This window comes from Melozone crissalis, unplaced genomic scaffold (genome assembly GCF_028551555.1).
Source record: "Melozone crissalis strain CALT ecotype California unplaced genomic scaffold, PUWL_Pcris_2 ptg000061l_1, whole genome shotgun sequence".
NCBI lineage: Eukaryota > Metazoa > Chordata > Aves > Passeriformes > Passerellidae > Melozone > Melozone crissalis.
Window position 1 is genome coordinate 1,780,092 of NW_026535839.1, and position 24,317 is coordinate 1,804,408.

The following is a 24,317-nucleotide window of genomic DNA, read 5'->3' on the forward strand; positions in this document are numbered from 1 at the left end:
TGTCACTGTGGGATGGATCCAGCCCTGGGGTGTGCAGGGAGGTGTGGGTGGCACTGTGGGATGGATCCAGCCCTGGGGTGTGCAGGGAGGTGTGGGTGGCACTGTGGGATGGATCCAGCCCCTGCAATGCTGGATGTCAGTGAGATGCTGACAGGTGATGCTGGCAGGAATCTCCACAGCTCCGTGGGGCTGAACTCCCTTCCAGCAGCTCCCCAGTGCTCCCCAGTGCCTCCCAGTGCAGCCTGGCACCGAGCAGTGCCCACCCCATTCCCTGCAGGCTCCCTGGGGCTGGAAATCCCTTCTGAGACCCTCCTGCGGGTGGGGGCACCAGCGCCGATCGGGCGGGGGTGGGATGAGGGGAGGGTGAGGAAAGGTGGGCACTGCCAGTGGGAATTCCCGGTGGGCACTCCTGGTTTGTATTCCCAGTGGGAATTCCGGGTGGGCACTCCCGATGGATATTCCCGGTGTTCATTCCCGGTGGGCACTCCTGGTTTGTATTCCCAGTGGGAATTCCGGGTGGGCACTCCCGGTGTGCATTCCCGATGGATGTCCCCGGTGTATGGAACAGGAAAGCCTTATCAATATGATTGTCTGGCAAAAGATTTTGAGAATATGGAAACTATAATCGAGATTGAAATGAAAGCAAGATTTGAGATCCCTCAGTTACTGAACAACTGGAAAACAGTGGTGTGGCTGGCTGAAGGTGATCTCCTTGTGATGGAACAACACCCTCTGCCTGCAGACAGGCCCAAGGGTCAGAGCAAACTCTACAGCTTGGCAGAAGGGGCACAAAGAGGAGTTTTTAGGGTTTAAAATGTAACACAGTATGGTAATATAGTGATTCTTATAGGCTGTACGGAAATACTATAGGATTTGTATCTTGTACTAGATTGGTTAGTGAGAATCAGAATATTCAACACAGAAGATTTATGGTATTGTAATGGGAACCTCGCTCTCTTACTCTCTTACCCTCTCATCCTCTCTCCCCCTCTCTTCTCTCAGGCCTGCTCTGAGCTGTGCCTGGCAGCTCCCAGCAGGGCCCTGCCCCCAGGCCCTTTGCAATAAACCCCAAATCCCAGCAGGGCCCTGCACCCAGGCCCTTTGCAATAACCCACAAGTTCCAAGCCCTGGCTTCAGAGATCTCTCATCTCCATCCATCCCCATTGTCCTGACCCCTCACACTCCTCCACTGCAGGACCCTGAACCCCAAACTCCTGCAGGGGACCTGGCTGGCTCTGTAGGCCATGGTATTTTCTGAAAAACCCCTTTGCTAGAATTTTTCTCCTGAGAAGCCGAGAGGCCTCAGGAAAAAAAATGTAAACATTGATTATCTGCTGCTGTGGAATGCAACAGGTGCATCTGTGATTGGCCTGTTAGTTGTTTCTAATTAATGGCCAATCACAGTCCGGCTGTGTCAGACTCTCTGGTCAGTCACAAGATTTTATTATCATTCCTTTCTATTCCTTGCAAGTCTTCTGATGAAATCCTTTCTTCTATTCTTTTAGTATAGTTTGAATATAATATATATCATAAAATAATAAATCATCCTTCTGAAACATGGAGTCAGACCCTTGTCTCCTCCCTGGTCCGGGGACCCCTGTGAACACCCCCACATGCTCCAGGGTGAGGATTTCCCCTCAGGCAGAGCTGAGCTGTGTCCCAGGGGTGCAGGGAGGAAGGGTGGGAGCTCCAGGCCGTGGGATGTGGGATTTTCTCATCAGCAGCAGGGCCAGAGGCTCCTGCCTGCTGTCCAGGGCTTGGCTGCAGCCCCAAGAACACCCTGGGAAGGAAGGGCAGGATGGGCTGGCAGGCAATGGTGCTGCTCCTTCAGCGGGCAGGGAGAGCCTGGGCTGGGCCTGTGGGGGTGCCCTGAGCCTGGAATGTGCCTGCTCCAGCACAAATCCCAATTAACCAGGCTGGAAAACACGTCAGAGTCCAGCCCAGGTCCCTGTGAGGAGGGGACAGCAGCACAGAGCTGGGTGAGAGACCCAGGAGAGGCTCAGCCAAACCCCCTGAGGTAAAGGAAGGGCCTAGCAGGACAGAGCTGGGTGAGGGACACAGGAAAGGCTCAGCCAAACCCCCTGAGGTAAAGGAAGGGCCCAGCAGGACAGAGCTGGGTGAGGGACACAGGAAAGGTTGATCCAAACCCTCTGAGGTAAAGGAAGGGCCGAGCAAGCAGTTGGGATGCTCAGCTCTGGAGGAGAACTGAGCCCTGCACAACCATCTCAGTGCTCAGGCACTGCTTCCATGGAGCTCCCACAGATAAAATCCATTTCCAGCAAGGAGAAAATGCCAGATTCACCTCTGGACAAAAGATTTTCTCTCCTGATCCTTCCCCCCCAGTAAAATGCAGAAGCGTCACGTGGTTCCTTATTTGATATTTACATTTTTAAGCTGGGGAGGGCTGAGTGCTCCTGATGGGCTGGGGACAGGTACCAGGATCTGCAGTGGGACAGCCTGAGCCTGCAGCAGCCCCAGCTGCTCCTCCAGTGCTGGCGCTGAACCCCTGAGGCTGGGACAGTGCCTGGGGGCACTGGGAGCACCCAGAGCAGCCCCTGGGCCGTTCCCACACCCGCCAGTCAGCCCAGAGCGTATTCCAGGCAGGATTAGAACCCCTCCAGCCCATGGCAGCCTCTCCTGGCTCCCAGCAAAGCCATCTGTGGCTTACAGCTAAACCCCCTCCCCTGTCACAGCTCCTAATCCAGCCCTAGGCTCCCCTAATTAGATCAGCACCAATTATTGCCCCACCTGGCCCACAGCGGCCCCTTGGCCCGCACTGCTGCCACTGCCTGGGTGGGACAGAGGGCACAGAGGAGCCCTGGGTGACATGGGGGTGGCACCAGGGAGCTGGAGGGGCAGTGCCACCATGGCAGAGGGCACAGGGCTGGGCCAGCGCTGCCACCACACCAGGGAGGGAAGCAGGGAACCCCCTTGAGCTGGAGCAGGGCTGCAGGGAGTGAGGCTGGATGCCACAGGTGCCCAAAAGGGTGCCAGAGCATGGTGAGGGCACAGCAGCACATTGAGACAGGGTGGGAGCTGGGTTACACAGGGACATGCTGCACAAACAGACAGGAGGGAGGTCAGGAACACCCAGAGGAGACAAAGGAGGGAAGGAGACAAGGAGAAAAGGCAAAGGGATAGAAGGAAAATTAAAAAAAAAAAAAAACAAAAAACAACAACACCAAACCAAACAAAAAAACAAAACAAAACAAAACAAAAACAAAAACCCAAAAAACCCAAACAAAAACAAACAAACAAAAAAAGCAAAAGTCAAGGGCATAGAAGGAAAAAAAAAACAAAAAACCAAAAAAAATCCACAAAAAATCCACAAAAAACCCCTAAAACCCCAAACCAAAACAAACAAAAAAAAACCCCCCACAAAAAACCACAAAAAAACCCACAAAAAAACCCCCCCAAAACCCCAAACCAAACAAAAAAAAAAAAAAACAAAAAAAAAAACCCAAAATAACCCAAAAACCCAAACCAACCAACCAACCAAAAAAAAAAAAAACCCCAAAAAACCCCCAAACCAAACACAAAAAAACCAAAACAAAACAAAAAAATAAAGCCAGGGCCCTGCCTGCAGAGCAGAATTTGCTGCTGGCTGCGTTTGTGGAAATTATTCTCCAAATGAGTGTGGAGGAAGCCGTGATTGTCTCCCGGGCTGACCTGGCTGCTGCAGGATGTTTACTTCCCACACAGGCAGGGCTGGAATGTGCCAGGGACACCCAAACCCCCCCTGGGGCTCAGAGCTGGCACCCCCTGCCTGCAGGAGCCCCCAGCCCCATCCCAGCAGTGTCCTGGGGGAGCTGGGACCAGATGGAAGCGCTGGGGGCTGCTGGGATCTTCCCAGATCCACAAGGAAAGGAGGGAAAAGTTGCTTTTGTTGTTCTCAGAGCTGCGGGGAGTTTGGATGATCTGAGTGCAGACAGGAAGGCACAGCAGGGCTGAGAGCTTCCCCAGAATGACACCTGGGCTGGGCAGGGCCAGCAACACGCTGGATCCTGGGAATTCCACTGCATCCTAGGAGTTCTGCTGGATCCCAGGAGCTCCTCTGAATCCCAGGAGTTCCACTGCATCACAGGAATTTTCATGTATCCCAGGAATTCCAACGTATCCCAGGAGTTCAACTGAGTCCCAGGGGTTCCTCTAAATCCCAGGAATTCCACTACATCACAAGAATTTGCCTATATCCCGGGAATTCCAATGTATCCCAGGAGTTCAACTGAGTCCCAGGGGATCCTCTAAATCCCAGGAATTCCACTACATCACAAGAATTTGCCTATATCCCAGGAATTCCAATGTATCCCAGGAGTTCAACTGAGTCCCAGGAATTCCATTGTATCCCATGAGTTCTGCTGCATCCCAGGGGTTCCTCTAAATCCCAGGAATTGCACTGCATCACAAGAATTCCACTGCATCCTGAGAGCTCCACTGTATCCCAGGAATTCCCCTGTATCCCAAGAATTCCAATGCATCCCAAGAACTCCACTGTATCCCAGGAATTTCACTGAATCCCAAGAATTTGCCTGTATCCCAGGAATTCCAATGTATCCCAAGAATTCCCCTGTATCCCAAGAGTCCTACTGCATCCCAAGAATTTGCCTGTATCCCAGGAATTCCACTGAATCCCAAGAATTTTGCTGTATCCCAAGAAGTCCACTGTATCCCAGGAATTCCCCTGTATCCCAAGAATTTGCCTGTATCGCAGGAATTGCAATGTATCCCAAGAACTCCACTGCATCCCAGGAATTCCAATTTATCCCAAGAATTCCCCTATCCCAAGAGTTCCACTGCATCCCAAGAATTTGCCACTATCCCAGGAATTCCACTGAGTCCCAGCACATCCCCGGTGTCCCAGGAGTTCCCCTGCAGGGACGTCTGGAGGGACAGAACCCCTTGGATTTGGATTTCCATCCCCTGCCCTGGATTTGGTTCCTGAGGCAGCTGAGCCAGGCAGAGCAGGAGGAGTGGCTTTGCCTCAGGCTGCACCCATCCCCATCCCCATCCCTCAGGATTTCTGCTCGTTCCAGCTCCAGCTGGGCTGGTTTTGGTTTTGGGGGGTCCCCACGAGGGGCTGCACTTGGCTCCTGAAGCTGAGGGATGTGCAGAGTGCAGAATCCAAACTGGAGGTGCTGGCCAAAAGCTGCAAAGCCTGAGCTCATCCCTGTGCTGGGGCCAGAATTCTACACAAAAAAGGAGCAGGGGCTGTGCTCGGGGCTGGGACACAGCCCTGGCTGGGTGGGTGTCGTGGTTTGAGGGGAAATAAGTGTTCTGGGAGATGCTGTGGTCAGTTCTGCCTCGCGTACAGACAAACCCATTCGTGGGGCTGCCTTTGCTCAGGGACCAGGTGGGTAATGCAAAGAGATGGAAGAACGCGATGTGTAGCTCAGGGAGATCTGATTGTGGGGTGAGAATGATGTGCAATATCACTGTTCATTGGATGTTACTGCCATTGTCTGTACATTAAACCACACAGACATGAGACAGAAGGAAATGTGTAAGTGCTGAAGGTCTGGGCAAGTGATAGATGGAGCTTTGAGTGAGTAAAGTGAAAATCCTGCAGCTGGAAAGGGACTGTCCCTGGTGCCAAAGCCACCCCCAGCCAGGCCAGCAGCAGCACCAGGGACCCAGACTCACCTCTGGACAAAAGATTTTCTCTCCTGATCTTTGCCTCCAGTAAAATAAAGAAGCATCACCTGGTTCCTTATTTAATATTTACATTTTTAAGCTGGGGAGAGCTGAGTGCTCCTGATGGGCTGAGGACAGGATCTGCAGTGGGACAGCCTGAGCCTGCAGCAGCTCCAGCAGGAACTATTCTGGCTGAAAAACCCCCCAAAACCCCCCCAAAAACCCCAAAGAGAAAGCAGCAAAGGGGATTTCTGAGGAAGGGAAAAGGCAAAGGAGCTGTCAGATGTGGCACGTCCTGCTGGGCAGTGCCAGGGTGGCCAGGACAGGAGGTGACACAATGGAAACATTCATTGCTGCTCACATGGGACAGGCAGGACAGAAAGGAGATTATTGCTGGCTGCTGCAGCAGGGATTTGCTGTTTGCTGCTGCTGTGTTTTTGTGTTTGCAGCTTCCCGTGTGGAAATGCTCTTTCCCTTTCACCTCCACCCACCAGCCCGGTGCATTTCGGGGCCGTTTCCCAAACATATGGTGCATCCATCACAGACATAAAGGCTGCTATATTTAAAATATTACAAAAGAAAAGCCAGGAGCTGACCTTTTTTTTTTTTTTTAAACTAGGCCAGCCTGTGAGAGAGGGAGAAACGTGGGGATTTAGGATTTTCTGTGCCAGATCAGAGCAGCCGCCCCGTGGGATGAGGCAGAGCCAGGCTGGCACCTCGCCACCCTGCAGCAGACTGTTGCTTCCAGAGTCTGGGAACAATTTTGGGAGAAGGATTTGCCTGCTCTGTCCCTGCCTGCACCTCCAGGAGGCTGAGCCCAGCCCTGCTGAGCCCTGGTGAGGTGCAGAGCTCCAGAGCAGAGTGCTCTGAGCTCCTTCCTCCATGGTTCCCCTGGGGTTGAGAGCCTCCTGAATTTCCCCTCACTGATGTCTGTGTGTGCCCAGTGTGATATAAGTTACAATATAATATTATTATATAATATATTATCATATTCTATATATATAATATAATATCATATTCTATATATATAATATAATATAATATAATATAATATAATATAATATAATCTATAGCATATAACATATAACATGTGATATATACTATATACTATATACTACATACTATATAATATATAACATATGATATACGATATGATTTTATATATGATTTATGATATATTATTATATTATATGTGTGACATATGTTACAATATATATTATTATACTATATATTATTATATTATATATACAATAATTAGTGCTAAAAGAAATTAAAACAGCATTTTGCGTACCAAGCCGGTGTCGGGCAACGAGCAGTAATAGTGATAAAGAATGGAGATCCCAACACCAGGAGGACACTGGCTCCAGGGATGGATATTTCAAGGGGTTATTTTCCATCTGACAAGGCCCCAGCAGGAGGTATTTGATAGGCATCATCAGAAGTTTATCCCGGGAAGTTTTCACCTGACAGGATTCCAGGAATTATCCACTGGGAAATGTGGCAGCAGGAAAGAAAAAACTACAATAATATGCTAAAGAATATGCTAAAAACTACAATAATATGCTAAAATATGCTAAAGAAGTGTCCCCTTCCATTGCCCAAAGGACTGTATAAAACAGAAGACCCCTTAGAAATGACATTTGGAGACCCATGGGGACTTTGGTGCAACAGAGGCCAAATCCTGGGTATCCCCAACCCTGATCGCCTGGCTTAGAGTCGAAAACACTTGTAGCTTTTTCCAAAATTATACTTTGATAATTTAATAAATTTCCTTAATTATTAAAGTGGAGTATTCATTTCTAACACCCAGCACCATTTACCTGCCAGGCAGACAAACTCCTGCCTGTTTTACAGAACCAGGGGCTCCTCCAGGTCCTTTCTCCCTCTGCAGAGTGCAGAGCACTCCCTTCTTTTATTTTAAACCCTATTCCTGTCGGCATTGTAGCTCCAACCTGGGAGTCTGCGTCAGAGCCAGGGAATGAGGGGTGGTGGATTTGCTATTTTTAACTCTTTCTGCTCCGGGGAGCCAGCTGAAACCAAATCCCCATCCAGAGGCACTGCACGGGTATTAATGCAATGGGAATTCGGGCCGGGGGTGACAGCTGGCAGAGCGAGCCCTGGCGTCACCGAGGGGACAATGTCCCCAGAAATAGGCTGCAGGGCTGGGGTATTTGTCACAGAGCCCTCTCCATGCCACCAGCACCCAGCAGCCCCATTCCAGGGGATGGGTTACATCTCGGGATGGGGGCAGAACTGCAGCAGGAGCTGCCCTGGCTGGTCCAGATTGCTCCAAGGGCTCCCAGGGCCTGGGAGGAGCTCACTGGGACAACTGGGAGCTCTGTGAGACACAGGGAGGGCACTGCCACATCCCCTGGAGCCCCCCTGCACTAACACTAACCCTAACCCTAACCCTGACCCTGACCCTGACCCCAGCCCCTCGGAGCCCTCCTGAGCCAAACTCCTGCAAATTATGGGGCTGGAAGAGGTGAAATCCACTCCTGCAGTTTCCTACAACAGAGCAACCTCAAAAACCCTGCAGAGCCCTCGGAGGGGAGCTGAGAGAGCCCCAGGGGCCCTGCAAACACCTGGATCCTCACCTGCTGTGATCCCCTCCCTAATGCCAGGGATGGACTCAGCAGTGCCAGAGACACAGCAGGATGGAGTGGTCACTTGGGGCAAAAACGAGGAGATGAAATAAATTAGTAAATATATAATGCATACATAAAAAAATACAATTAAAAAAAATAAAATAAAATTTAAAAATAAATGCAGTTTAAATAAAGTTGTAATTGAAATAAACAGAATTTTTAAAAGTAATAAAATAAATAGAAAATTAAATAAAAAATAAAAAATAGATAAAATAATAAAAGTACCAAAATAAAGTAAAAACTAAAAGTAACAAAATAAAATAAAATTAAAATTAAATAATAAAATAAAAGAAAAATAAAGAAAAGAAACTAAAAATTAAAATAAATAAAATAAAATAAAACAAAAGTAATAAAATAAATAAAATAAAATAAAAAAATTAAATAAAAATAAAATAAAATAAAATAAATAAATAAAATAAAATAAAATAAAATAAAATGTCCCAACAGCAAACAGAGCCCAGATAAAGGCTGGAATCCCCTTCCAGCTCCAAAGCAAGCTGGTGGCACCTTGTCCTGCTGGTCACCTCTCCCTGCAGGGTGTCCCCACCCTCTGAGCCTTGCACCTGCACCAAGGCTGCACAGGGCACCACAGTGGCCCAGGGGGGCCAGGACTGGCTCAGTTTCTCAATTTCCATCCCAAGCAAGCGCTGCTGAAATCCCCAGGTGGATTTTGGCATCCCCCATGGCTGGGATGGCCCAGGGAGGAGTTCCTGCTCTGGGATGCTCTGCCTTGGCAAACCCCTCTCTGCTCTCAGGCTGTGTCAAAAGCAGAGCTGAGCTTGCCCAGCCCTGACATTTGCCCCAGGCAAGCAGCAGCACACAGGCACAAGCAAATTTGGCACCTTGATGCCTGTTAAATGTGCATTTAATTGAGATTTATAGGGGAACTCGCAATAGCAATTGATTATCAAAATCAGATTATTTATGGGGGTTTAGCAGCTATACAGGAGATTAATGCTGGTTGCAGGATAAATCCTCAGTAAATGTATGTTTCCCCAGTAATCAGCTAATAACACATCAACCTAATTATCTCCTGAAAGGGCCCAGCAATTCTGACACACGCTGCAAGGAGATATTGCCATCTGCAAATCGCCACCAGAAGGCCACAAGCAGCTCTGCCTCCACACCCCAGGGCCTCCCTGGGCTGCAGCAGCTCCTCTGTTCTCCTCAACTGGTGTTTGCTCATTAAAAAAATATTTACTGAAGGTTTTATTGGCATGTTTGTGGCAGCAGTGAGGCTGTGCCACGCAGCCAGCCCTGCCCTGAGCTGCTCAGGGCCACCCCACGCTGTCCCCTCCTGTGCCCAGGGATGTCCCCAGGGAATGGCACCCCTGGGAGGGGCAGGAGGGGGTGCCCTGTCCCTGCCATGGCCAGGCTGGGCACAGAGCACGGCTGGGGATGCAGGGATGCTCTGGCAGTCACCATGGCAACCCCAGTACACAGCCAGGAGAACAAAGCTGCCAGCAGAGAAACAGCAGAGGGAAGAGAAAAGGAAGGTGGGGAAAGAAAAAGCAGGGAAGGCAAAAAGGCATGGAGCAAAAATGGGGCAGGAGGGAGCCGTGGGGAGGGAAATCAGCTGTGCAGGAGGGTGGAGGCTGCTCCCCTTGGGATGACCTTCACAGAACCACCCTCTGGGTGCACCACTGGGACATCCTGTGTCCTGCCACTGTCCCAGCACAGGATCCCTCCAGGACATGGCCCGTCCCCTGCCAGGGGGACTGGGACAGGAGGGGACAGTGCCAGAGAGCCCAGAGGGGCTCAGGGACCCTGGGGGATGGAGGGAGGGATGGATGGATGATGGATGGATGGATGGATGGATGGATGGATGGATGGATGGACGGACGGATGAATGGATGGATGGACGGATGGATGGATGATGGATGATGGATGGATGGATGGATGGATGGATGATGGATGGATGGCCCGACCAGGTGATCCAGCACCTCTCCCTGTCCCAGCACAGATGCTGGCTCAGTTTTGGGGCACAGCACAGCTCACACATCACAGCAGCTCTGGGCTCTCCCACTCTGCCCCAGTTCAGGCCCCAGGCACATTTCTCAGCCCAGCTGTGCCAGCTCCTTGTCCTGCTGCTTCCCCAGTGGAGCAGAGCTGCCTGAGCCCCCTAAAAGGCATTTTAGGGGTCAGAACACAAACAATAACCAGTCCCAAATCCACAGCATTGGCTGGCTGTGAAAGGAGCCTGGAAACAGGGGAAAACAAAGTCCAGAACAATTCATGCACGGCTCCCCTGAACCCCAGAGCAGGGCCAGGGTGGGAGGCAGAGGTGCAGCCACCCATCCCTTGTACAGCAAGAACACATCCACATTCTCCACTCCTGCTTCTCCTCTCCACTTCAGAGGCAGAGAATCCAAAACCAGACGTCAGGGATGGGTAAGAAAGCAGCAGCTCCAACCTCTCTCAGCAGGAATGGAAAATAACATCCCACTTGGCTGTTTATCCTAAAGAAATAACAAATCCAGAGGGAAGATCCCCTCTGCAGAGCAGCCCTGCCTGCAGCTGAGCAGGAATCAGACACAGCCTCTTGCTGTGAGAACAAGAACAGGCACACAGGTCCATGGAAACCTGGCAGGAGTGGCAGAAAAACAGAGAAAACATCCAGAAAAGGGCCTGGTGAGGCAGCCCAGCCATTTTAGCACAGAGGAGATAAAAGGAGCCACTGAGGTGAGTGGCACAGGTGCCAAGGAGCTGCTGGGGCAGGGATGGGCACCCGGGAAGCTGCTGCAGTGGGAGAGGAGTCTCCACAGGTAAAACCACACCTGTGCACCGGTGTGACCCTCCCAGGGGGCTCCACACCCCCAGACCCACCCTGAGCCTCACCTGGGGAACCTGGGGGTGCCCAGCAAGAGGGGCCAGCAGGGCAGGGCCACACCTGGCTGGGATGGCAGGGACATGGCAGGACAGGCACACCTGGAACTGTGAAACCTCCTGGGCACAGCAGGGCTTGGCACAGATGGGACTCATAGAATCACACACAATCACAGAACTCACAGAATGACACAGAAATCACAGAATCACACAGAACTCACAGAATCACTGGGTTGGAAGAGACCTTCAAGATCATTGAGTCCAACCCAGCCCCAACCCCTCAACTCACCCCTGGCACCCAGTGCCACATCCAGGCTTTGTTAAACACACCCAGGGATGGGGACTCCACCACCTCCCCGGGCAGCCATTCCAGAACTTTATCACTCTTTCTGTGAAAACCTTTTTCCTGATATCCAACCTGTATTTCCCTTGAGGCTGTGTGCTCTGGTTGTGTCAGCTGAGCACAGGCACCTTTCAGGAGCTGTGAGAGTGATGGGGGCAGCCCTGAGTCTCCTTTTCTCCAGGCTGAGCACCCCCAGCTCCCTCCTCTCCCACACTGGGGCTCCCCCATTCAGAATCCCAGGGCTGGGGGAGCTCTGGGCAGGCAGGGCTGGGGGAGCAGACAGGGCTGGCTCTGCTGAGAGCCTCGGGTGCTTTCATGGGGCTGGGGAACAAGGGCCTTCCTTCCACGGGCAGGCTGCAGGCGAGGGGCCAAGCCCTGGCACAGACTGAGTGCTGCTGGTGCCTTCAGAACGGAGGCTGGACTGGTAAAGGAATAAATTTAGGATTTATTAACAGCCCTTCACAGGACAGACCTTGGGCAGTGCCAGAGCTCAACCATGGCTCCACCCCAGAGGGATCCTGGCCACGAGTTCTCTCACTTTGATAAGTTTGGGTCCATTTCCACGCTGGGGTTCAGTGTCCAATCCCAGCTCCAGGTGATGCAGTCCCACCCTCCCAGGTTGCTCCCTCCATTCCCTGTTGTTTGCACTTTTGGGGCTGAAGCTGCAGCGGTGTCCTTGGTTGTGGGGCTGGACAAGGATTGTTCTGTGGGACTGAGCTGGGAGCAGAACTGCTGACACTTTACATGGAGTGCAGAGTTATAAACTAACACAGTACTGAGTCTGGAAAATAGGAAAGCTCAAACTGAAGGCATCACTTAGAACATGGGTGGGCTCAGCCCTCCCCATCCCACCTCTCCACGTGGAAATAAATCCATCAGGGGACAGGGCAGCACCAAGACCCTCTGGAGCGAGCTGCGGGCACAGGACTGGAGCATTCCTCGTTAACAAAGCCATTCACGCAGCTCAGCTCAGCTCACCCACGCAGGGCACGGCTGCCTTCCCCGCTGAGCTGTCCCTCCCAAGCCGAAGCGACAGTCTGTCCCCAAGAGCCTCTGGATGCCACTTCACCAGCTCCTCATTAGCGACAATTAACGGGCAATCAATGCGCCCGGCAGCGCGGGCACATTCCGGGAACAAGTCCCCTTTCAGCAGGGGGAAAATGAGCGTGGCCTTTGATGTGCTTTTGGTTAAGCGAGCCAAAACCTGCCTGCCCAAATTGTGAATTGTGTCCCAAACTGGAGCCTGGCTGCCACCTGAGTGTCACAGACATATTTCATGAAAAATCCTTTCCTTAGGATTTTTCCTCCTGAGAAGCTGAGAGACCTCAGGAACAAAATGCAAACATTGATTATCTGCTGCTGTGGAATGCAACAGGTGCATCTGTGATTGGTCTCATGTGGTTGTTTCTAATTAATGGCCAATCACAGTCAGCTGGCTTGGACAGAGTCTGAGCCACAAACCTTTGTGATCATTCTTTGCTATTCTATTCCTAGCCAGCCTTCTGATGAAATCCTTTCTTCTATTCTTTTAGTATAGTTTTAATGTAATATATATCATAAAATAATAAATCAGCCTTCTGAAACATGGAGTCAGATCCTCATCCCTTCCCTCATCCAAGAACCCCTGTGAGCACGGTCACATCTGGGGCACCCAGCAGGCAGAGAGGGCTGGGACTGCTGCAGTGTCCCCATCGTGGGCCAGCTGCAGTGTCCCCACCCTTACCCGCTGCAGGTGTCCCCTCCTGGGCTGCAGTGTCCCCATCCTGGGCCAGCTGCAATGTCCCCACCCTTACCAGCTGCAGGTGTCCCCTCCTGGGCTGCAGTGTCCCCATCCTGGGCCAGCTGCAGGTGTCCCCTCCTGGGCTGCTGCAGTGTCCCCATCCTGGCCAGTTCTCCCTCTGGACACGCAGGGGATGCTCCCAGCCAAGGTGGGATCAGGGGTAGAGTCATGGAATGGTTTGGGTTGGATGGGACCTTAAAGATCCTCTAATTCCACCCCTGCCGTGGGCAGGGACACCTTGCACTATCCCAGGCTGCTCCAAGTCTCATCCAACCTGGCCTTGGGCACTGCCAGGGATCCAGGGGCTGCCCACCCTCCAAGGGAAGAATTCCATCCCAATATCCCATCTGACCTCACTCCCTGGCAGTGTGCAGCCATGCCCTCTATGCTGCCGCTCCATCCCTGGTGAATTCCCTCTCCACCTCTCCTCAGGCTCTGGAAGGTCACAGCTGGGTGACCCCAGAGCTCCTCTCCCCCAGGCTGGGAGCCCAGAGCAGGCTGCAGCCCTGCAGGTGAGGAGGAGGAGGATGGACACTCCCCAGCCAGGAGGTGCTGCTGCCTCAGAGCCACCCCCAGCGCCAGGCAGGGGCTCTGCAGCTCCACTGCTCCCTGCAGATGGGCACCGCCAACCCTCCACAGCCTCTGCTTCCCTGGGTTCCTGCCTAGCTGAGAGGGATAAAAAAAGGATAAAAAAGGCAAGAAAGCAAAGGGAGATGGCCTGGATGTGACAGGCTGGTGGCTGTGACACAGGAGCCTCGTGTGCAGCATTTTTCCCTGCAGTTGGAGCAGGGGCAAAGCCAGGGAGAGTTTCCAGCTGCCTGCACCAAACCAAGGCTCCTGCACAGAGCTTTTCCTGCCAGGGGCAGATCTGGGCTGGGCTGTGGCACCCCAGGGCTCAGCTGAAGCTCCTGACACATCCCCAGGATGGGAAACTCCTGTCACCCCTCCAGCCACCCTTCCCACAGCTCAAGGGGAGCATCTGAGCCCTCTGTGCCTGCAGGGCTGAGTTTGGGGGGTTTCACACCCCAAAGAGAGCTCACAGTGCCTCGTGCCACCCGATATTGGGGACAAGAGGGGATGTGGGGATCAGCACGGCCACAGCAGAGCCCAGCAGCTCTCCAGGAGATCCAGAGCAAGGACCTGGCACATCTCTGAGCTGACTAAGAGCCCTTTGTGCCCAGTGGCTGTGCTGTACCCAGGGAAGCCAAAGCAATTAGCATTTCTTGGAGACACTCTGGGAAATGCTCCCTGAGTGCTGGGGAGAGCTGCCACAAGCTCAGCACAGGGCACCTCAGGGTCCTTCCCCAGGGCACAGCCCAGATGGGGAATGGCACCTCAGGGGCCCAGCAGCTCTGCCAGAGCACAGCCCAGAGGGGAAAGGGCACCTGAGGGAGATCCAGGGGTGATCCCATCCCTCAGCTGCAGCCTGCAGGGAAGGGACGAGCAGGGATGAGCAGTTTGGGGATGAGCACTTTTTGGGGATGAGCAGTTTGGGGATGAGCACTTTTTGGGGATGAGCAGTTTTTTGGGGACGAGCCCTTTTTTGGGGATGGGCAGTTTGGGGACAAGCAGTTTTTGGGGACCTCAGGGTCCCGGCACTTTTTGGGGATGGGATGAACAGTTTGGGGATGAGCAGTTTTTTGGGGATGGGGATAAACCGTTTTTGGGGATGGGGATCAGCACTTTTTGGGCATGGGGATCAGCCCTTTTTTTGGGGATGAGCAGTTTGGGGACGAGCACTTTTTGGGGACCTCAGGGTCCCGGCACTTCTTGGGGACGGGATGAGCAGTTTGGGGATGGGCACTTTTTTGGGGATGGGATGAGCCCTTTCTGGGGATGACCCAGGAGCAGCAGCTGCATGGCCAAGGCAGGGACTATTTTTAACAGCCACTTGTGGAATGCAGGGAGAGCCTGGGGGAGGCACAGCCCGAGCTGCTGCTCAGCCCAGCCCTGTCCCCAGCACGTGCAAGGCACAGATCCCCCAGACAGGCTTTTTATAGGGTTCCCCGCTCCTGCTGGGCACAGCTCAGCGTGGCCACCCCGTCCCCTCCCTCAGCAGCCACTCACACGCCGTGCACCAGAGTCTTTCCATTCCCTCCCGAGCTGTTTCCTCTCCTCTCCTTATTAGGGATCCACCTACCTATCCATCTTCTCATTCTCTCCCCCCCTCTGGGGCTATTTTTAAGATGCCATAAAAGCTTTCAACGGGGAGCATCCTCAGGGAGGCAGGGATTTTATGTGGAGCCCATCAGGAGGAGTCATCAGCAATAACTCACCACACAGGCACTGCCTCGCCTTGGTTTTTTTTTTTGAAAAGCAGGGGAGGGAGAACATCCACACATCCACACTCCATCCTTCAGGGGAGGGGAGAACATCCACACATCCACACTCCATCCCTCAGCCAGCTCATCCAGCACCTCCTTTTGCAGAGGGGAAGGATCAGCCCAGCCCACTCCTCTGCTGGTGGGACAGACAGAAGCACCAAGGGCTCCCTGATGGCCACAGGCACAGACTGGACAGACAGACAGAAGCACCAAGGGCTCCCTGATGGCCACAGGCACAGACTGGACAGACAGACAGACAGGACCAAGGGCTCCCTGATGGCCACAATCCCCTCTTTGCCCTCCTAAACCTGGTTATTCCCTGTGAAACAGCTGCCACCCCCTTCTGTCCCAAAGTCTGGCCACAAACCCCAAGGACACCCCACTGTGCCACCTGCACCTGGCACAGCCTGGCACGAGCCTAAAGCAGGCTGGCACATCTGGAGAAGGATACCCACAGTGCCAGCCAGGTATGGGCACATCTGTGCCAGCTGTCAGTGCCAGCCAGGTGTGGGCACACTGACCCCAGTGCCAGCCAGGTATGGGCACATCTGTGCCAGCTGTCAGTGCCAGCCAGGTGTGGGCACACTGACCCCAGTGCCAGCCAGGTGTGGGCATGCTGGGCCCTGCAGGGGCTGCAGCTGCTGCTGTGCCTCAGGAAGGGGCTCCACACTCAGCTTTGCTCCTCTGCAGCTCTGAGGTTTTGCTCAGGGGGTGCAGCAGAGCCACCCTGGGCCACCCCCCCACCCTGTGCCCTCTGTGGCTGCCCTGGCAGCAGCTGGCACTGGGAGAGCCCCACATGTCCCAGCAAGAGCCTCTGGGCCAGGCCCAGACCCACCCAGTCCCCAGGGGGGTTCAGAAATAGCTCCCATTCTGCAGCAGGAGCAATCCCTGGAAGTGTCCAAGGCCAGCTTGGGCAGGGCCTGGAGCACCCTGCTCTGTGCAGGGTGTCCCTGCCATGCCAGGGGTGCTACAAGAGCTTGGAGGGCCCTTCCAGCCCCGGCCATCCCGAAATTCCACCAAAAATTCCACAAAAAAAAATTCCACCAAAAAAAAAAAAAATCCAGAAAAAAATCCAGGAAAAAAAAAATCCAGGAAAAAAAAAATCCAGGAAAAAAAAAAATCCAGGAAAAAAAAAAATCCAGGGGAAAAAAAAAATAAACCAGGAAAAAATTTTCAAAAAGTAAATCCAAAAAATATTCCAAAAATAAATCCAGAAAATTCAAAATATATGTCAAAAATAAAAAAATCAAAATATATTCCAAAAATATCCCCAGAAAGGGCTGGCAGCCCAGCACAGCAGGGATGTTGGGAAGGACAGGCCAGGGGCTCTCACAAGGGAGGTGTTTCTGAGGGGGGCTGTTCCCCAGGGCCTGGCAGGGGATTTGGGAGCCCCCAGCGAGTCCTGCTCCACATTTGGCTGTGTGACCCTGCTGGGAAACACTCACACAGCTCCCTGCTCTGAGGACGGGTCAAACCACGGGGCTCAAACTCAGCCTGGGTTCAGGAAGGGTTTCTGAGGCTGGCATTGGCACCAGCAAAGCCTCTCCTGCTCCCCAGCTCTCCAAATGCGCCACTTGATGCCAAGAAAATCCAGCAGCCGAGGGGATGGCTCCAAACCTCGAGCACCTGCTCCCCAGAGAGACCTTCCCACAAAATTGCCCAGCTCTGAGCCTTTCCCAGGGCTCAGGGAGAAGCTGATTCGAAATGGAAGTGCAGTAAAATGTCCATGAACAGAAAACCAATGATCCTTGGGGCTCTGCGGCCCTTGCCAGGCCAGCAAGGGTAGGAAGAAAGGAAGGTCAGACAGGCTGGCTCAGGGAACCACAGCAGCAGCCTCAGCTTCTTTTCCTTGCTGCTCCCGCCCCAGGCAGTGCTCAGAGCATCAATCCCCAGGCCAGGGCTCATGGCTGATACTGATAAAGCATCCACAGAGCTGCACCTGAGCTGAAAAATGCACCCACAAACGGGGCCTATCAAACACCTGAGCCACCAGCAGATAAACGGCACCTGTGAGCTGAGTGTGCTCCTGGGGGAGATCACCTCAGGCCTGGTAAACCTCAAACAGCCTTTGCTGTGAGCCAGGGGTGCCCACGGGCTGTGGGGAGTGAATTCCAGCAGTGCCCACGGGCTGTGGGGCTCAGGGCATCCCAGCAGTGCCCACGAGCTGTGGGGCTCAGTGAATTCCAGCAGTGCCCACGGGCTGTGGGGCTCAGGGCATCCCAGCAGTGCCCACGGGCTGTGGGGCTCAGGGCATCCCAGCAGTGCCCACGGGCTGTGGGGCTCAGTGAATTCCAGCAGTGCCCATGGGCTGTGGGGCTCAGGGCATGCCAGCTGCTCTGCTCCCCCAGGAATGCACTGAGCCCCCTGACACCAGAGGTGCTGGGCACAGGAGGACTTGGCACAGCCAAAATCCCTGCTCCAGACCCTGCCATCCCTATCCACAACAAAAATCCCTGCTCCAGTCCCTGCCAGCCTTGCCCACAGCCTCAATCCCTGCTCCAGGCTTCCAATGCCCTGCCAGCCTTGCCCACAGCCACAATCCCCAAGCCTGAGGCACCTGTTCCTTCCCTCCCCATCCTGCAGAACTCCCCATCATTCCTCAGCCCAGCTCCTGCCATGACCACTCCACCCCCAGATGCTTTCTGGAGGTTCTGCAGCGCTCCCAGCTCAGTCTCTGACAAATTTCACAACTAAAAATACCCAATGAGGTGTTCCCAGCGCTTCGTGATGGCCCCAGCACGACGGGGCTGCAGGGTCTGCCAGGAGCTGGGTGGGATTTTCCTCCCTCCCTCCCTCCCAGCACAGGCAGCAGCACGTGGGCCCCTGTCCCCATCCCAAAGCTGTTATCCTGCTCAAGCAGGGCCAGTTGATGATTAGAAAATGTGCTTTTTGTTTGAAAAGAGCAGGCCAGGCCCTCAGAAGAATTCAGTGCTTCCATTGACCTTCCAGCATGCACTCCATGAGCCTGCAGGGCTCCTGCTCTCCCAAGGGCCAGCTGCCAGGAAAGAGGGTTTGAAAGAGCCTGGGTGAGAGGACAGAGCCCATCCACCAGCCCAGGGACAGAGCTGCTGCCTGGCATTGGAATTCTCTGGCAGCAAATTGAATGCAATGGGTGATTGTGCCTCTGCTAGGCTGCCCAGGAAAACAGGGAGTGATTTGTGTCTGCTTGTTTGTCAGGGTGCTGAGAGGACTGAAACGCAGGCAGGCAGTCTGGGAGTGCCCAAATTGTGGAAAACTCCCTGCTCATGGCATCAACAGGCTGATCCCTTGGGTTCCCTGCATCCCTGACCATGGGAAACCCTCCCAGCTGGGTGGGGACAATCACCTGCCCCAGGAGCAGAGCTGCAGCTCCCACAGATTCCTCTTTAATTACACAGCCCTTAATGGAGTTTGCTGGTAAACACCTTGTAGCCACATGTGCCTGCAGATTACGGGGTAATCACGCTTAGAGGATCACGATCTGAGAGAAGCATGATTGAGGGAGGACAAAAATAACCAGGCAAACATGCTGCGTGCACCAGGGTCTGTCAGGAAACCTCATTCCCAAATGCTTCACTGCCCAGCCTTCCTTCTCTGAGCAGAGCAGGAATTTGAGAGGTGCCAGGGATGGGGATGGCACTTTGCACTTGGCATCCCAAACCTGCTTTGGGAGCTCTCTGTGCTCCACCAGGCTCCAAGGATGGGGAAAAATGGCTGAGCCCACCCTCAGCTGGTTTGCCATCACATTCTGGCCATTTTTCCCACCTTGGGGACAGGAGGGAGTCTGGAAGATGCCAGGTGTGTGAGCCAGCCCCATCACCCAGTGCCACACTGATCCAGAGCTGCCCAACCCAGAGCTGGCCAGGGTGGCACCCCCAGGGGCTGGCACGTCCTGGGTGGGAGCCAGAACAGGCAGGGGCACCTTGGTGCTGCCCAGAGCAGTGCCCAGGCTGGCACAGCCCCTCACCCAGAATGAACAGGGGCACACTGATCCTGCCCAGAGCAGTGCCCAGGCTGGCACAGCCCCTCTGTCTCACCCAGAACAAGCAGTGCCCAGGCTGGCGCAGCCCCCGTGCCACCCCAGCAGGGATGGAGGATGTGCAGATGCCACGGGTGACTCACAGCAGCACTCCAGGGACCTGCAGCACCCAGCCCTGCTGGCTCCCTCAGAGCAGAAGGATCCTTCCCACTCACTCCAGGGGCTGAGATCCTCGGGGCAGGGGCAGCTTTAACCCTTTCAGCACAAACACAGCATCAGTCATGCCCAGGCTCCCAGGGAGGTGCTGGCTGCACGCAGAGCACATTCCACATTCCAGGGGCTGATTTTTAGGGATGTTCTCTTGGCCAAGGGTTTGTCCTACAGGCTGCCATGGGAATGCCAGGCAGCGGCACAGAGCTGTTTGCTAAGGTGGGGATCCATTTGTAAGCAATTAGTGAGAGGCACTGATAGCCTAATGAGTGTAAACACCAGCACTGTGCCCTCCAAACCCTCACTGCACACCCAGCAGCAGAGGCCACATTCCCACCTTGCACCCTCAGGGCCACCTGAGCTCCTCTGCAGCCCCAGGACAGGAATTCACACCTGGCATCAAGTGGTTTCATCCCCCCAAATACACAACTTCTATCTGGCTTTGCCTTCCTCATGGGACAGGCAATGACACAGTGACACCCAAATCCAGGGTGCAAACCCCCTGTCCCCTCAGCAAGGCTCCTGTGCACGGAGCATCCCCAGGGACAAAGCCACAAATCCTGCCCAGAGCTCCTGGAGGCCTCTCAGATCTGCTCAGCAGCGTGGCTCAGGGCCAGCCATGGCCCACAGCCACAGGTTCCCTGCCTCACATCAGCCTCAGGCAGGGGAGAAGCGTGAACAAAACGCACCCAGAGCGGTGGGAAGCAGTGGTGGGAGCTCACAGATCAGATGGTGCCATTCTGTCCTCAGCTGTGCATCTCCTTGCTTTGCCAGCCCCAAAATTTCAGCCCTGCAGGCACAGGAACACCTGGGCATCATAAATTTGTGCACAATCTGGCTTCTTCAGCCCTTGTCCTGGGGGGAAAAACAGCCAAAAAAAATCAAAGCAGCAATCCTGCCCATGCTGGGAGGGCTGGGAAGGGGCACCAAACTCCAATGAGGCACCAGCAGAGGGGTGAAATGCCATGGTAGGGCAGTGCCAGGGGCATCACGGGGGTGAAACAGAGATGGCAGAGACACAAGGCTGCCAGGGTTTGTATTTTGTGCCTCGTGGATGGATTGGAGGGCAGAGATGGCACTGGCACAAGGCTGCCAGGATTTGGGTTGTGTGCCTCGTGGATGGATTGGAGGGCAGAGATGGCACTGGCACAAGGCTGCCAGGATTGGGGTTTGTGCCTCGTGGATGCATTGGAAGGCTACAGGCTGGGGAGGGATGCCCAGAGCTGGGTGAGGCAGCTCTTGGCAGTGCTCACAGCAGTCCCAGAAGGAGCTGATGGCAGAGATGGCCCCACAGCCCAGCCTGGCTCACAGAGTGAGCTGGAACAGAGGTGAAGCAGCATTTGGGCATCCAAGCTCTGCCTGGCACATTCCAGCTGTGGGAGAGCCATGGGAGCCCAGGGGGGCAGAGCCAGCGCCCAGCAGGGTTTGCACAGCCCTGGGGTGCTCCCAAGGCACGTCCAGTGACCCAAAACCACCAACCCCAGCACCCTGAGCGACCAGGAGATGTCACAGAGCTGCTACTTCAAATGGGGGAATGGCAACTCAGGCACAGACTGCAAAGCCCCAAAGGGCTGGGCAAGAGCCTTGGCACTGCTGAGTGATGTGCCCAGGGCCACAGAGCTGGGCAGAGGCAGAGGAGCAGCTCCCAAGGACTCCTGGCTGTGCCCAGGGGCCTCCCCTGTGTGGCAGGGCAGAGAAGGGGGCAGAGCAGGGGGATTTGGCTCCCTGGCACCTCCATAGGCAGAGCAGCAGGGTTTGGCTCCCTGGCACCTCCATGGACAGGGTTTGGCTCCCTGGCACCTCCATGGGCAGAGCAGGAGGGTTTGGCTCCCTGGCACCTCCACGGGCGTGGGAGGCCACGGCTGAGGGAGTTTTGCAGCACCATCAGATAGCAGCAGTGCCATAAGCTGCCCTTATCTCCAGCAGCAGCCCGGGCTGCTATTACGAGCTGGGAAGGAATCCCAAAAGGAACCAAGAGGCGTTTGCCAAAAGCGGCCCGGAGGAAGCTCAGCAGTCCCACCTGAGCAGGGAGACCCCAGCGGGGCTGAGCACAGAGCCGGGCTGCTCCCCCCGATAGCAGAGGGAGGACCCTTTGTTATCAGGCATCCTGCAGGCCCGGAAAGGATCAGTCCCTATTGTTCCCCACCCCGGCTGCCCCGGGAGCAGGGGGCTCCTCGCCCCTGCCCCAGGTGTGGCTCGGGCACAGGGCACCTGGAAAGTTTCCTCGCCTCTGACACAGCCCGACGGAGCTGGAATCACCTGTTCTGTTGGCTCGCAGCGTGCCAAGGCATTTTTCACGGTGTTTTGCTCGGGAACCACCCCAAGCCCTCGGATTGAGAAACCTCAGCACGCCAGGGCAATGGAGAAGTTGCTCTGCTGTTCCGTGCCTGGGGGAGGGCTCTGCTCCCCACACAGCTCCAGCACCCACGGAGGGCCAGGGGGGCTCCCCTGGAGGGGCCAGGCCAGCAGGAAGCCCCTCAGGTGGCCACCACCACCAACTCCTTCACCAGGGACTTAGAGACGGGGATCAAAGCCGTGCCAGCGAGGTGGGCACAGCTGTCACACAGCACATCAGGCAGGAAAAAGCAATTGATTGTGACTTGCTCAGCCCTGATCAATCCTCCCAGACTTTCCAGCAAGGGCACGGAATCCAAAGTGAGCAGCCTGGTGCCAGTTCTCATCTTATGCAGCACATTTCCGAGCTCTGCTTCCTTAGAAATTCATCCACAGCGCATGAGTGCCTCCGTCCCTGTCTCACACGCACAATAGCAACACCCACATCCCCAGCTGCAGAAGGTTTGGGGGCTTTTTTTTTTTCTTCCCCAGGATTGCACCTGTGCTTCGCTCGGGTTTCTGGGTCTCTCCTCACCCTCCTCCTCCTCCCCTCGCATCCATTTCTGCCCAAGCAGAGGCAGCAGCAAGTGAGGCTGTGCCTGTCAGAGCGCTCCTGGCTGCCTCTCACCATGTTGCGTATCGACATTTCAGTCGATGCTCTGCCCTCCAAAACCCCAGAAATCCAAGCCAAGAAAAGTACTCCGCGGAGATAAGCACCGCGGCTCAGCCCACATCAAACACGGCCGAGCCAGAGCCTGTCAGAAAGCAGGCGAGCAGGAAAATAACCCAAAATCCATCCCACCGGGCTTGTCAGCGCTGCTATGACATTTTCTTTCCAATTGCTCCCAGCCAGCTCGGTGCGGTATCAGCCCCATTCCCTCAGCCAAGGCGAGAGGACGCCGTACTCACTGCTGGTGCTCATCCTGCCGCTCCTTCCCGTCCTTCTCACCCAACAAAGGGGCCAAGATGCTCCTTAAATCCGCCTCTCGTGCCGCTCCCCGGCCGCGGGAGGAGGCTGCCGCTCTGGCTCTCCCCGGAGAATATTCCCGTGCGATCCGCCGCCTATCGCATCCCCCGGCGCTGTCCCCGGCGCCGTCCCCGCGGCCGGCGGATGCCAAGGTCACGGCCGGCGGGGAGGGGACGGGACCGGCCCGGGGGAGGGTCCCGGCCCGGGGGAGGGTCCCGGCGGAGCGGCGGGGGCCGGCCGGAGCTCGGCCATGCACTGCGGAGCGCGGCCGCGGCCGCCCGCTTATAGCGGCTGGGAGCGGCGGCGGGGCCGCGCAGCACCGGGACCGCCCCGGCAGCACCGCCCCGGCACCGCCCCGGCCCAGCGACACCGCCCCGGCACCGCCCCGGCCCAGCGGCACGGCCCCGGTACCCCCCGGCACCTCCCCGGCACCGCCCCGGCCCGGCGGAACCGCCCTCGGTACCCGCCGGTACAGCCCCGGCACCGTCTCGGTACTCCCCGGTACCGCCCGGTACCGCCCGCGGGCCGCGACCGTCCCGGGAGACACGGGCGTGGCCGGGCGGGGCGGGCACGGATCCCTGTGTGGACCCGGAGGCGGCTGAAGGATGCTCAGCTTTGGCAGTGCCCTGCCCTGCCCTGCTTTGCTCTGCCCGATGCCCTCTTGTGCCCACTGCCCTGCCCTGCCCTGCCCTGTCCTGGCTGCAGTCGTGCCCACAGCCCCACCCTGCCCTGAGTTCTGCCCACAGCCCAGCCCAGCTTTGCCCTGCCCTGCCCTTCCAGCTGCCCTGTTTTCAGGACCCTTTCCTGCCCTGCCCTGCCCTGGCTGCAGTCCTGCCCCCTGCCCCGCCCTGCCCTCAGTTCTGCCCACAGCTCAGCCCAGCCCTGCCCCGCCCTGCCCTCAGTTCTGCCCACAGCCCTGCCCTGCCCTGCCCTGCCCTCAGTTCTGCCCACAGCCCTGCCCTGCCCTGCCCTGCCCTGCCCTGCCCTGCCCTGTTTTCACCCCCTGCCCTGCCCACAGCCCCTGAGCCCCCTGGCTGGTCCCTCCTTGCCACAGGGCTCCTGCCCAGCCCTGGGTGCCGCCGCTGCCCTGCGCTGTTCACTGTCCAGCTGAGCATCCCAGAAATGCTGTCCCAGGACAGAGGGATGTGATTTGTGCTGGATTTCCTCCCGTGCCAAGATTCCCTCCTGCCGCTGTCCAGGCTGGCACCCCGGCTCTCCTGGCAGCCTGGCCGTCTGTCCCATGCCAGGATCAGGAAGCTGAGAGTGTCTGCATGGCTGTGGGACAGAGAGGGGCGC

The 24,317-nt window shown here is 55.4% G+C and overlaps 1 protein-coding gene across 1 annotated transcript in view; it reads right to left on the reverse strand.

Annotated features, from left to right (window-relative positions):
* ABLIM3 (actin binding LIM protein family member 3) overlaps nt 1-23,242 on the reverse strand; it is a 46,330-nt gene extending 23,088 nt beyond the window's left edge. Inside the window, exon 1 of the mRNA XM_054288045.1 lies at nt 22,964-23,242. Coding sequence (XP_054144020.1) covers nt 22,964-22,976 — 13 coding nt within the window. The 5' untranslated portion in view covers nt 22,977-23,242. The remainder of the gene's footprint in view (nt 1-22,963) is intronic.
* Nucleotides 23,243-24,317: the final 1,075 nt, after the last annotated feature.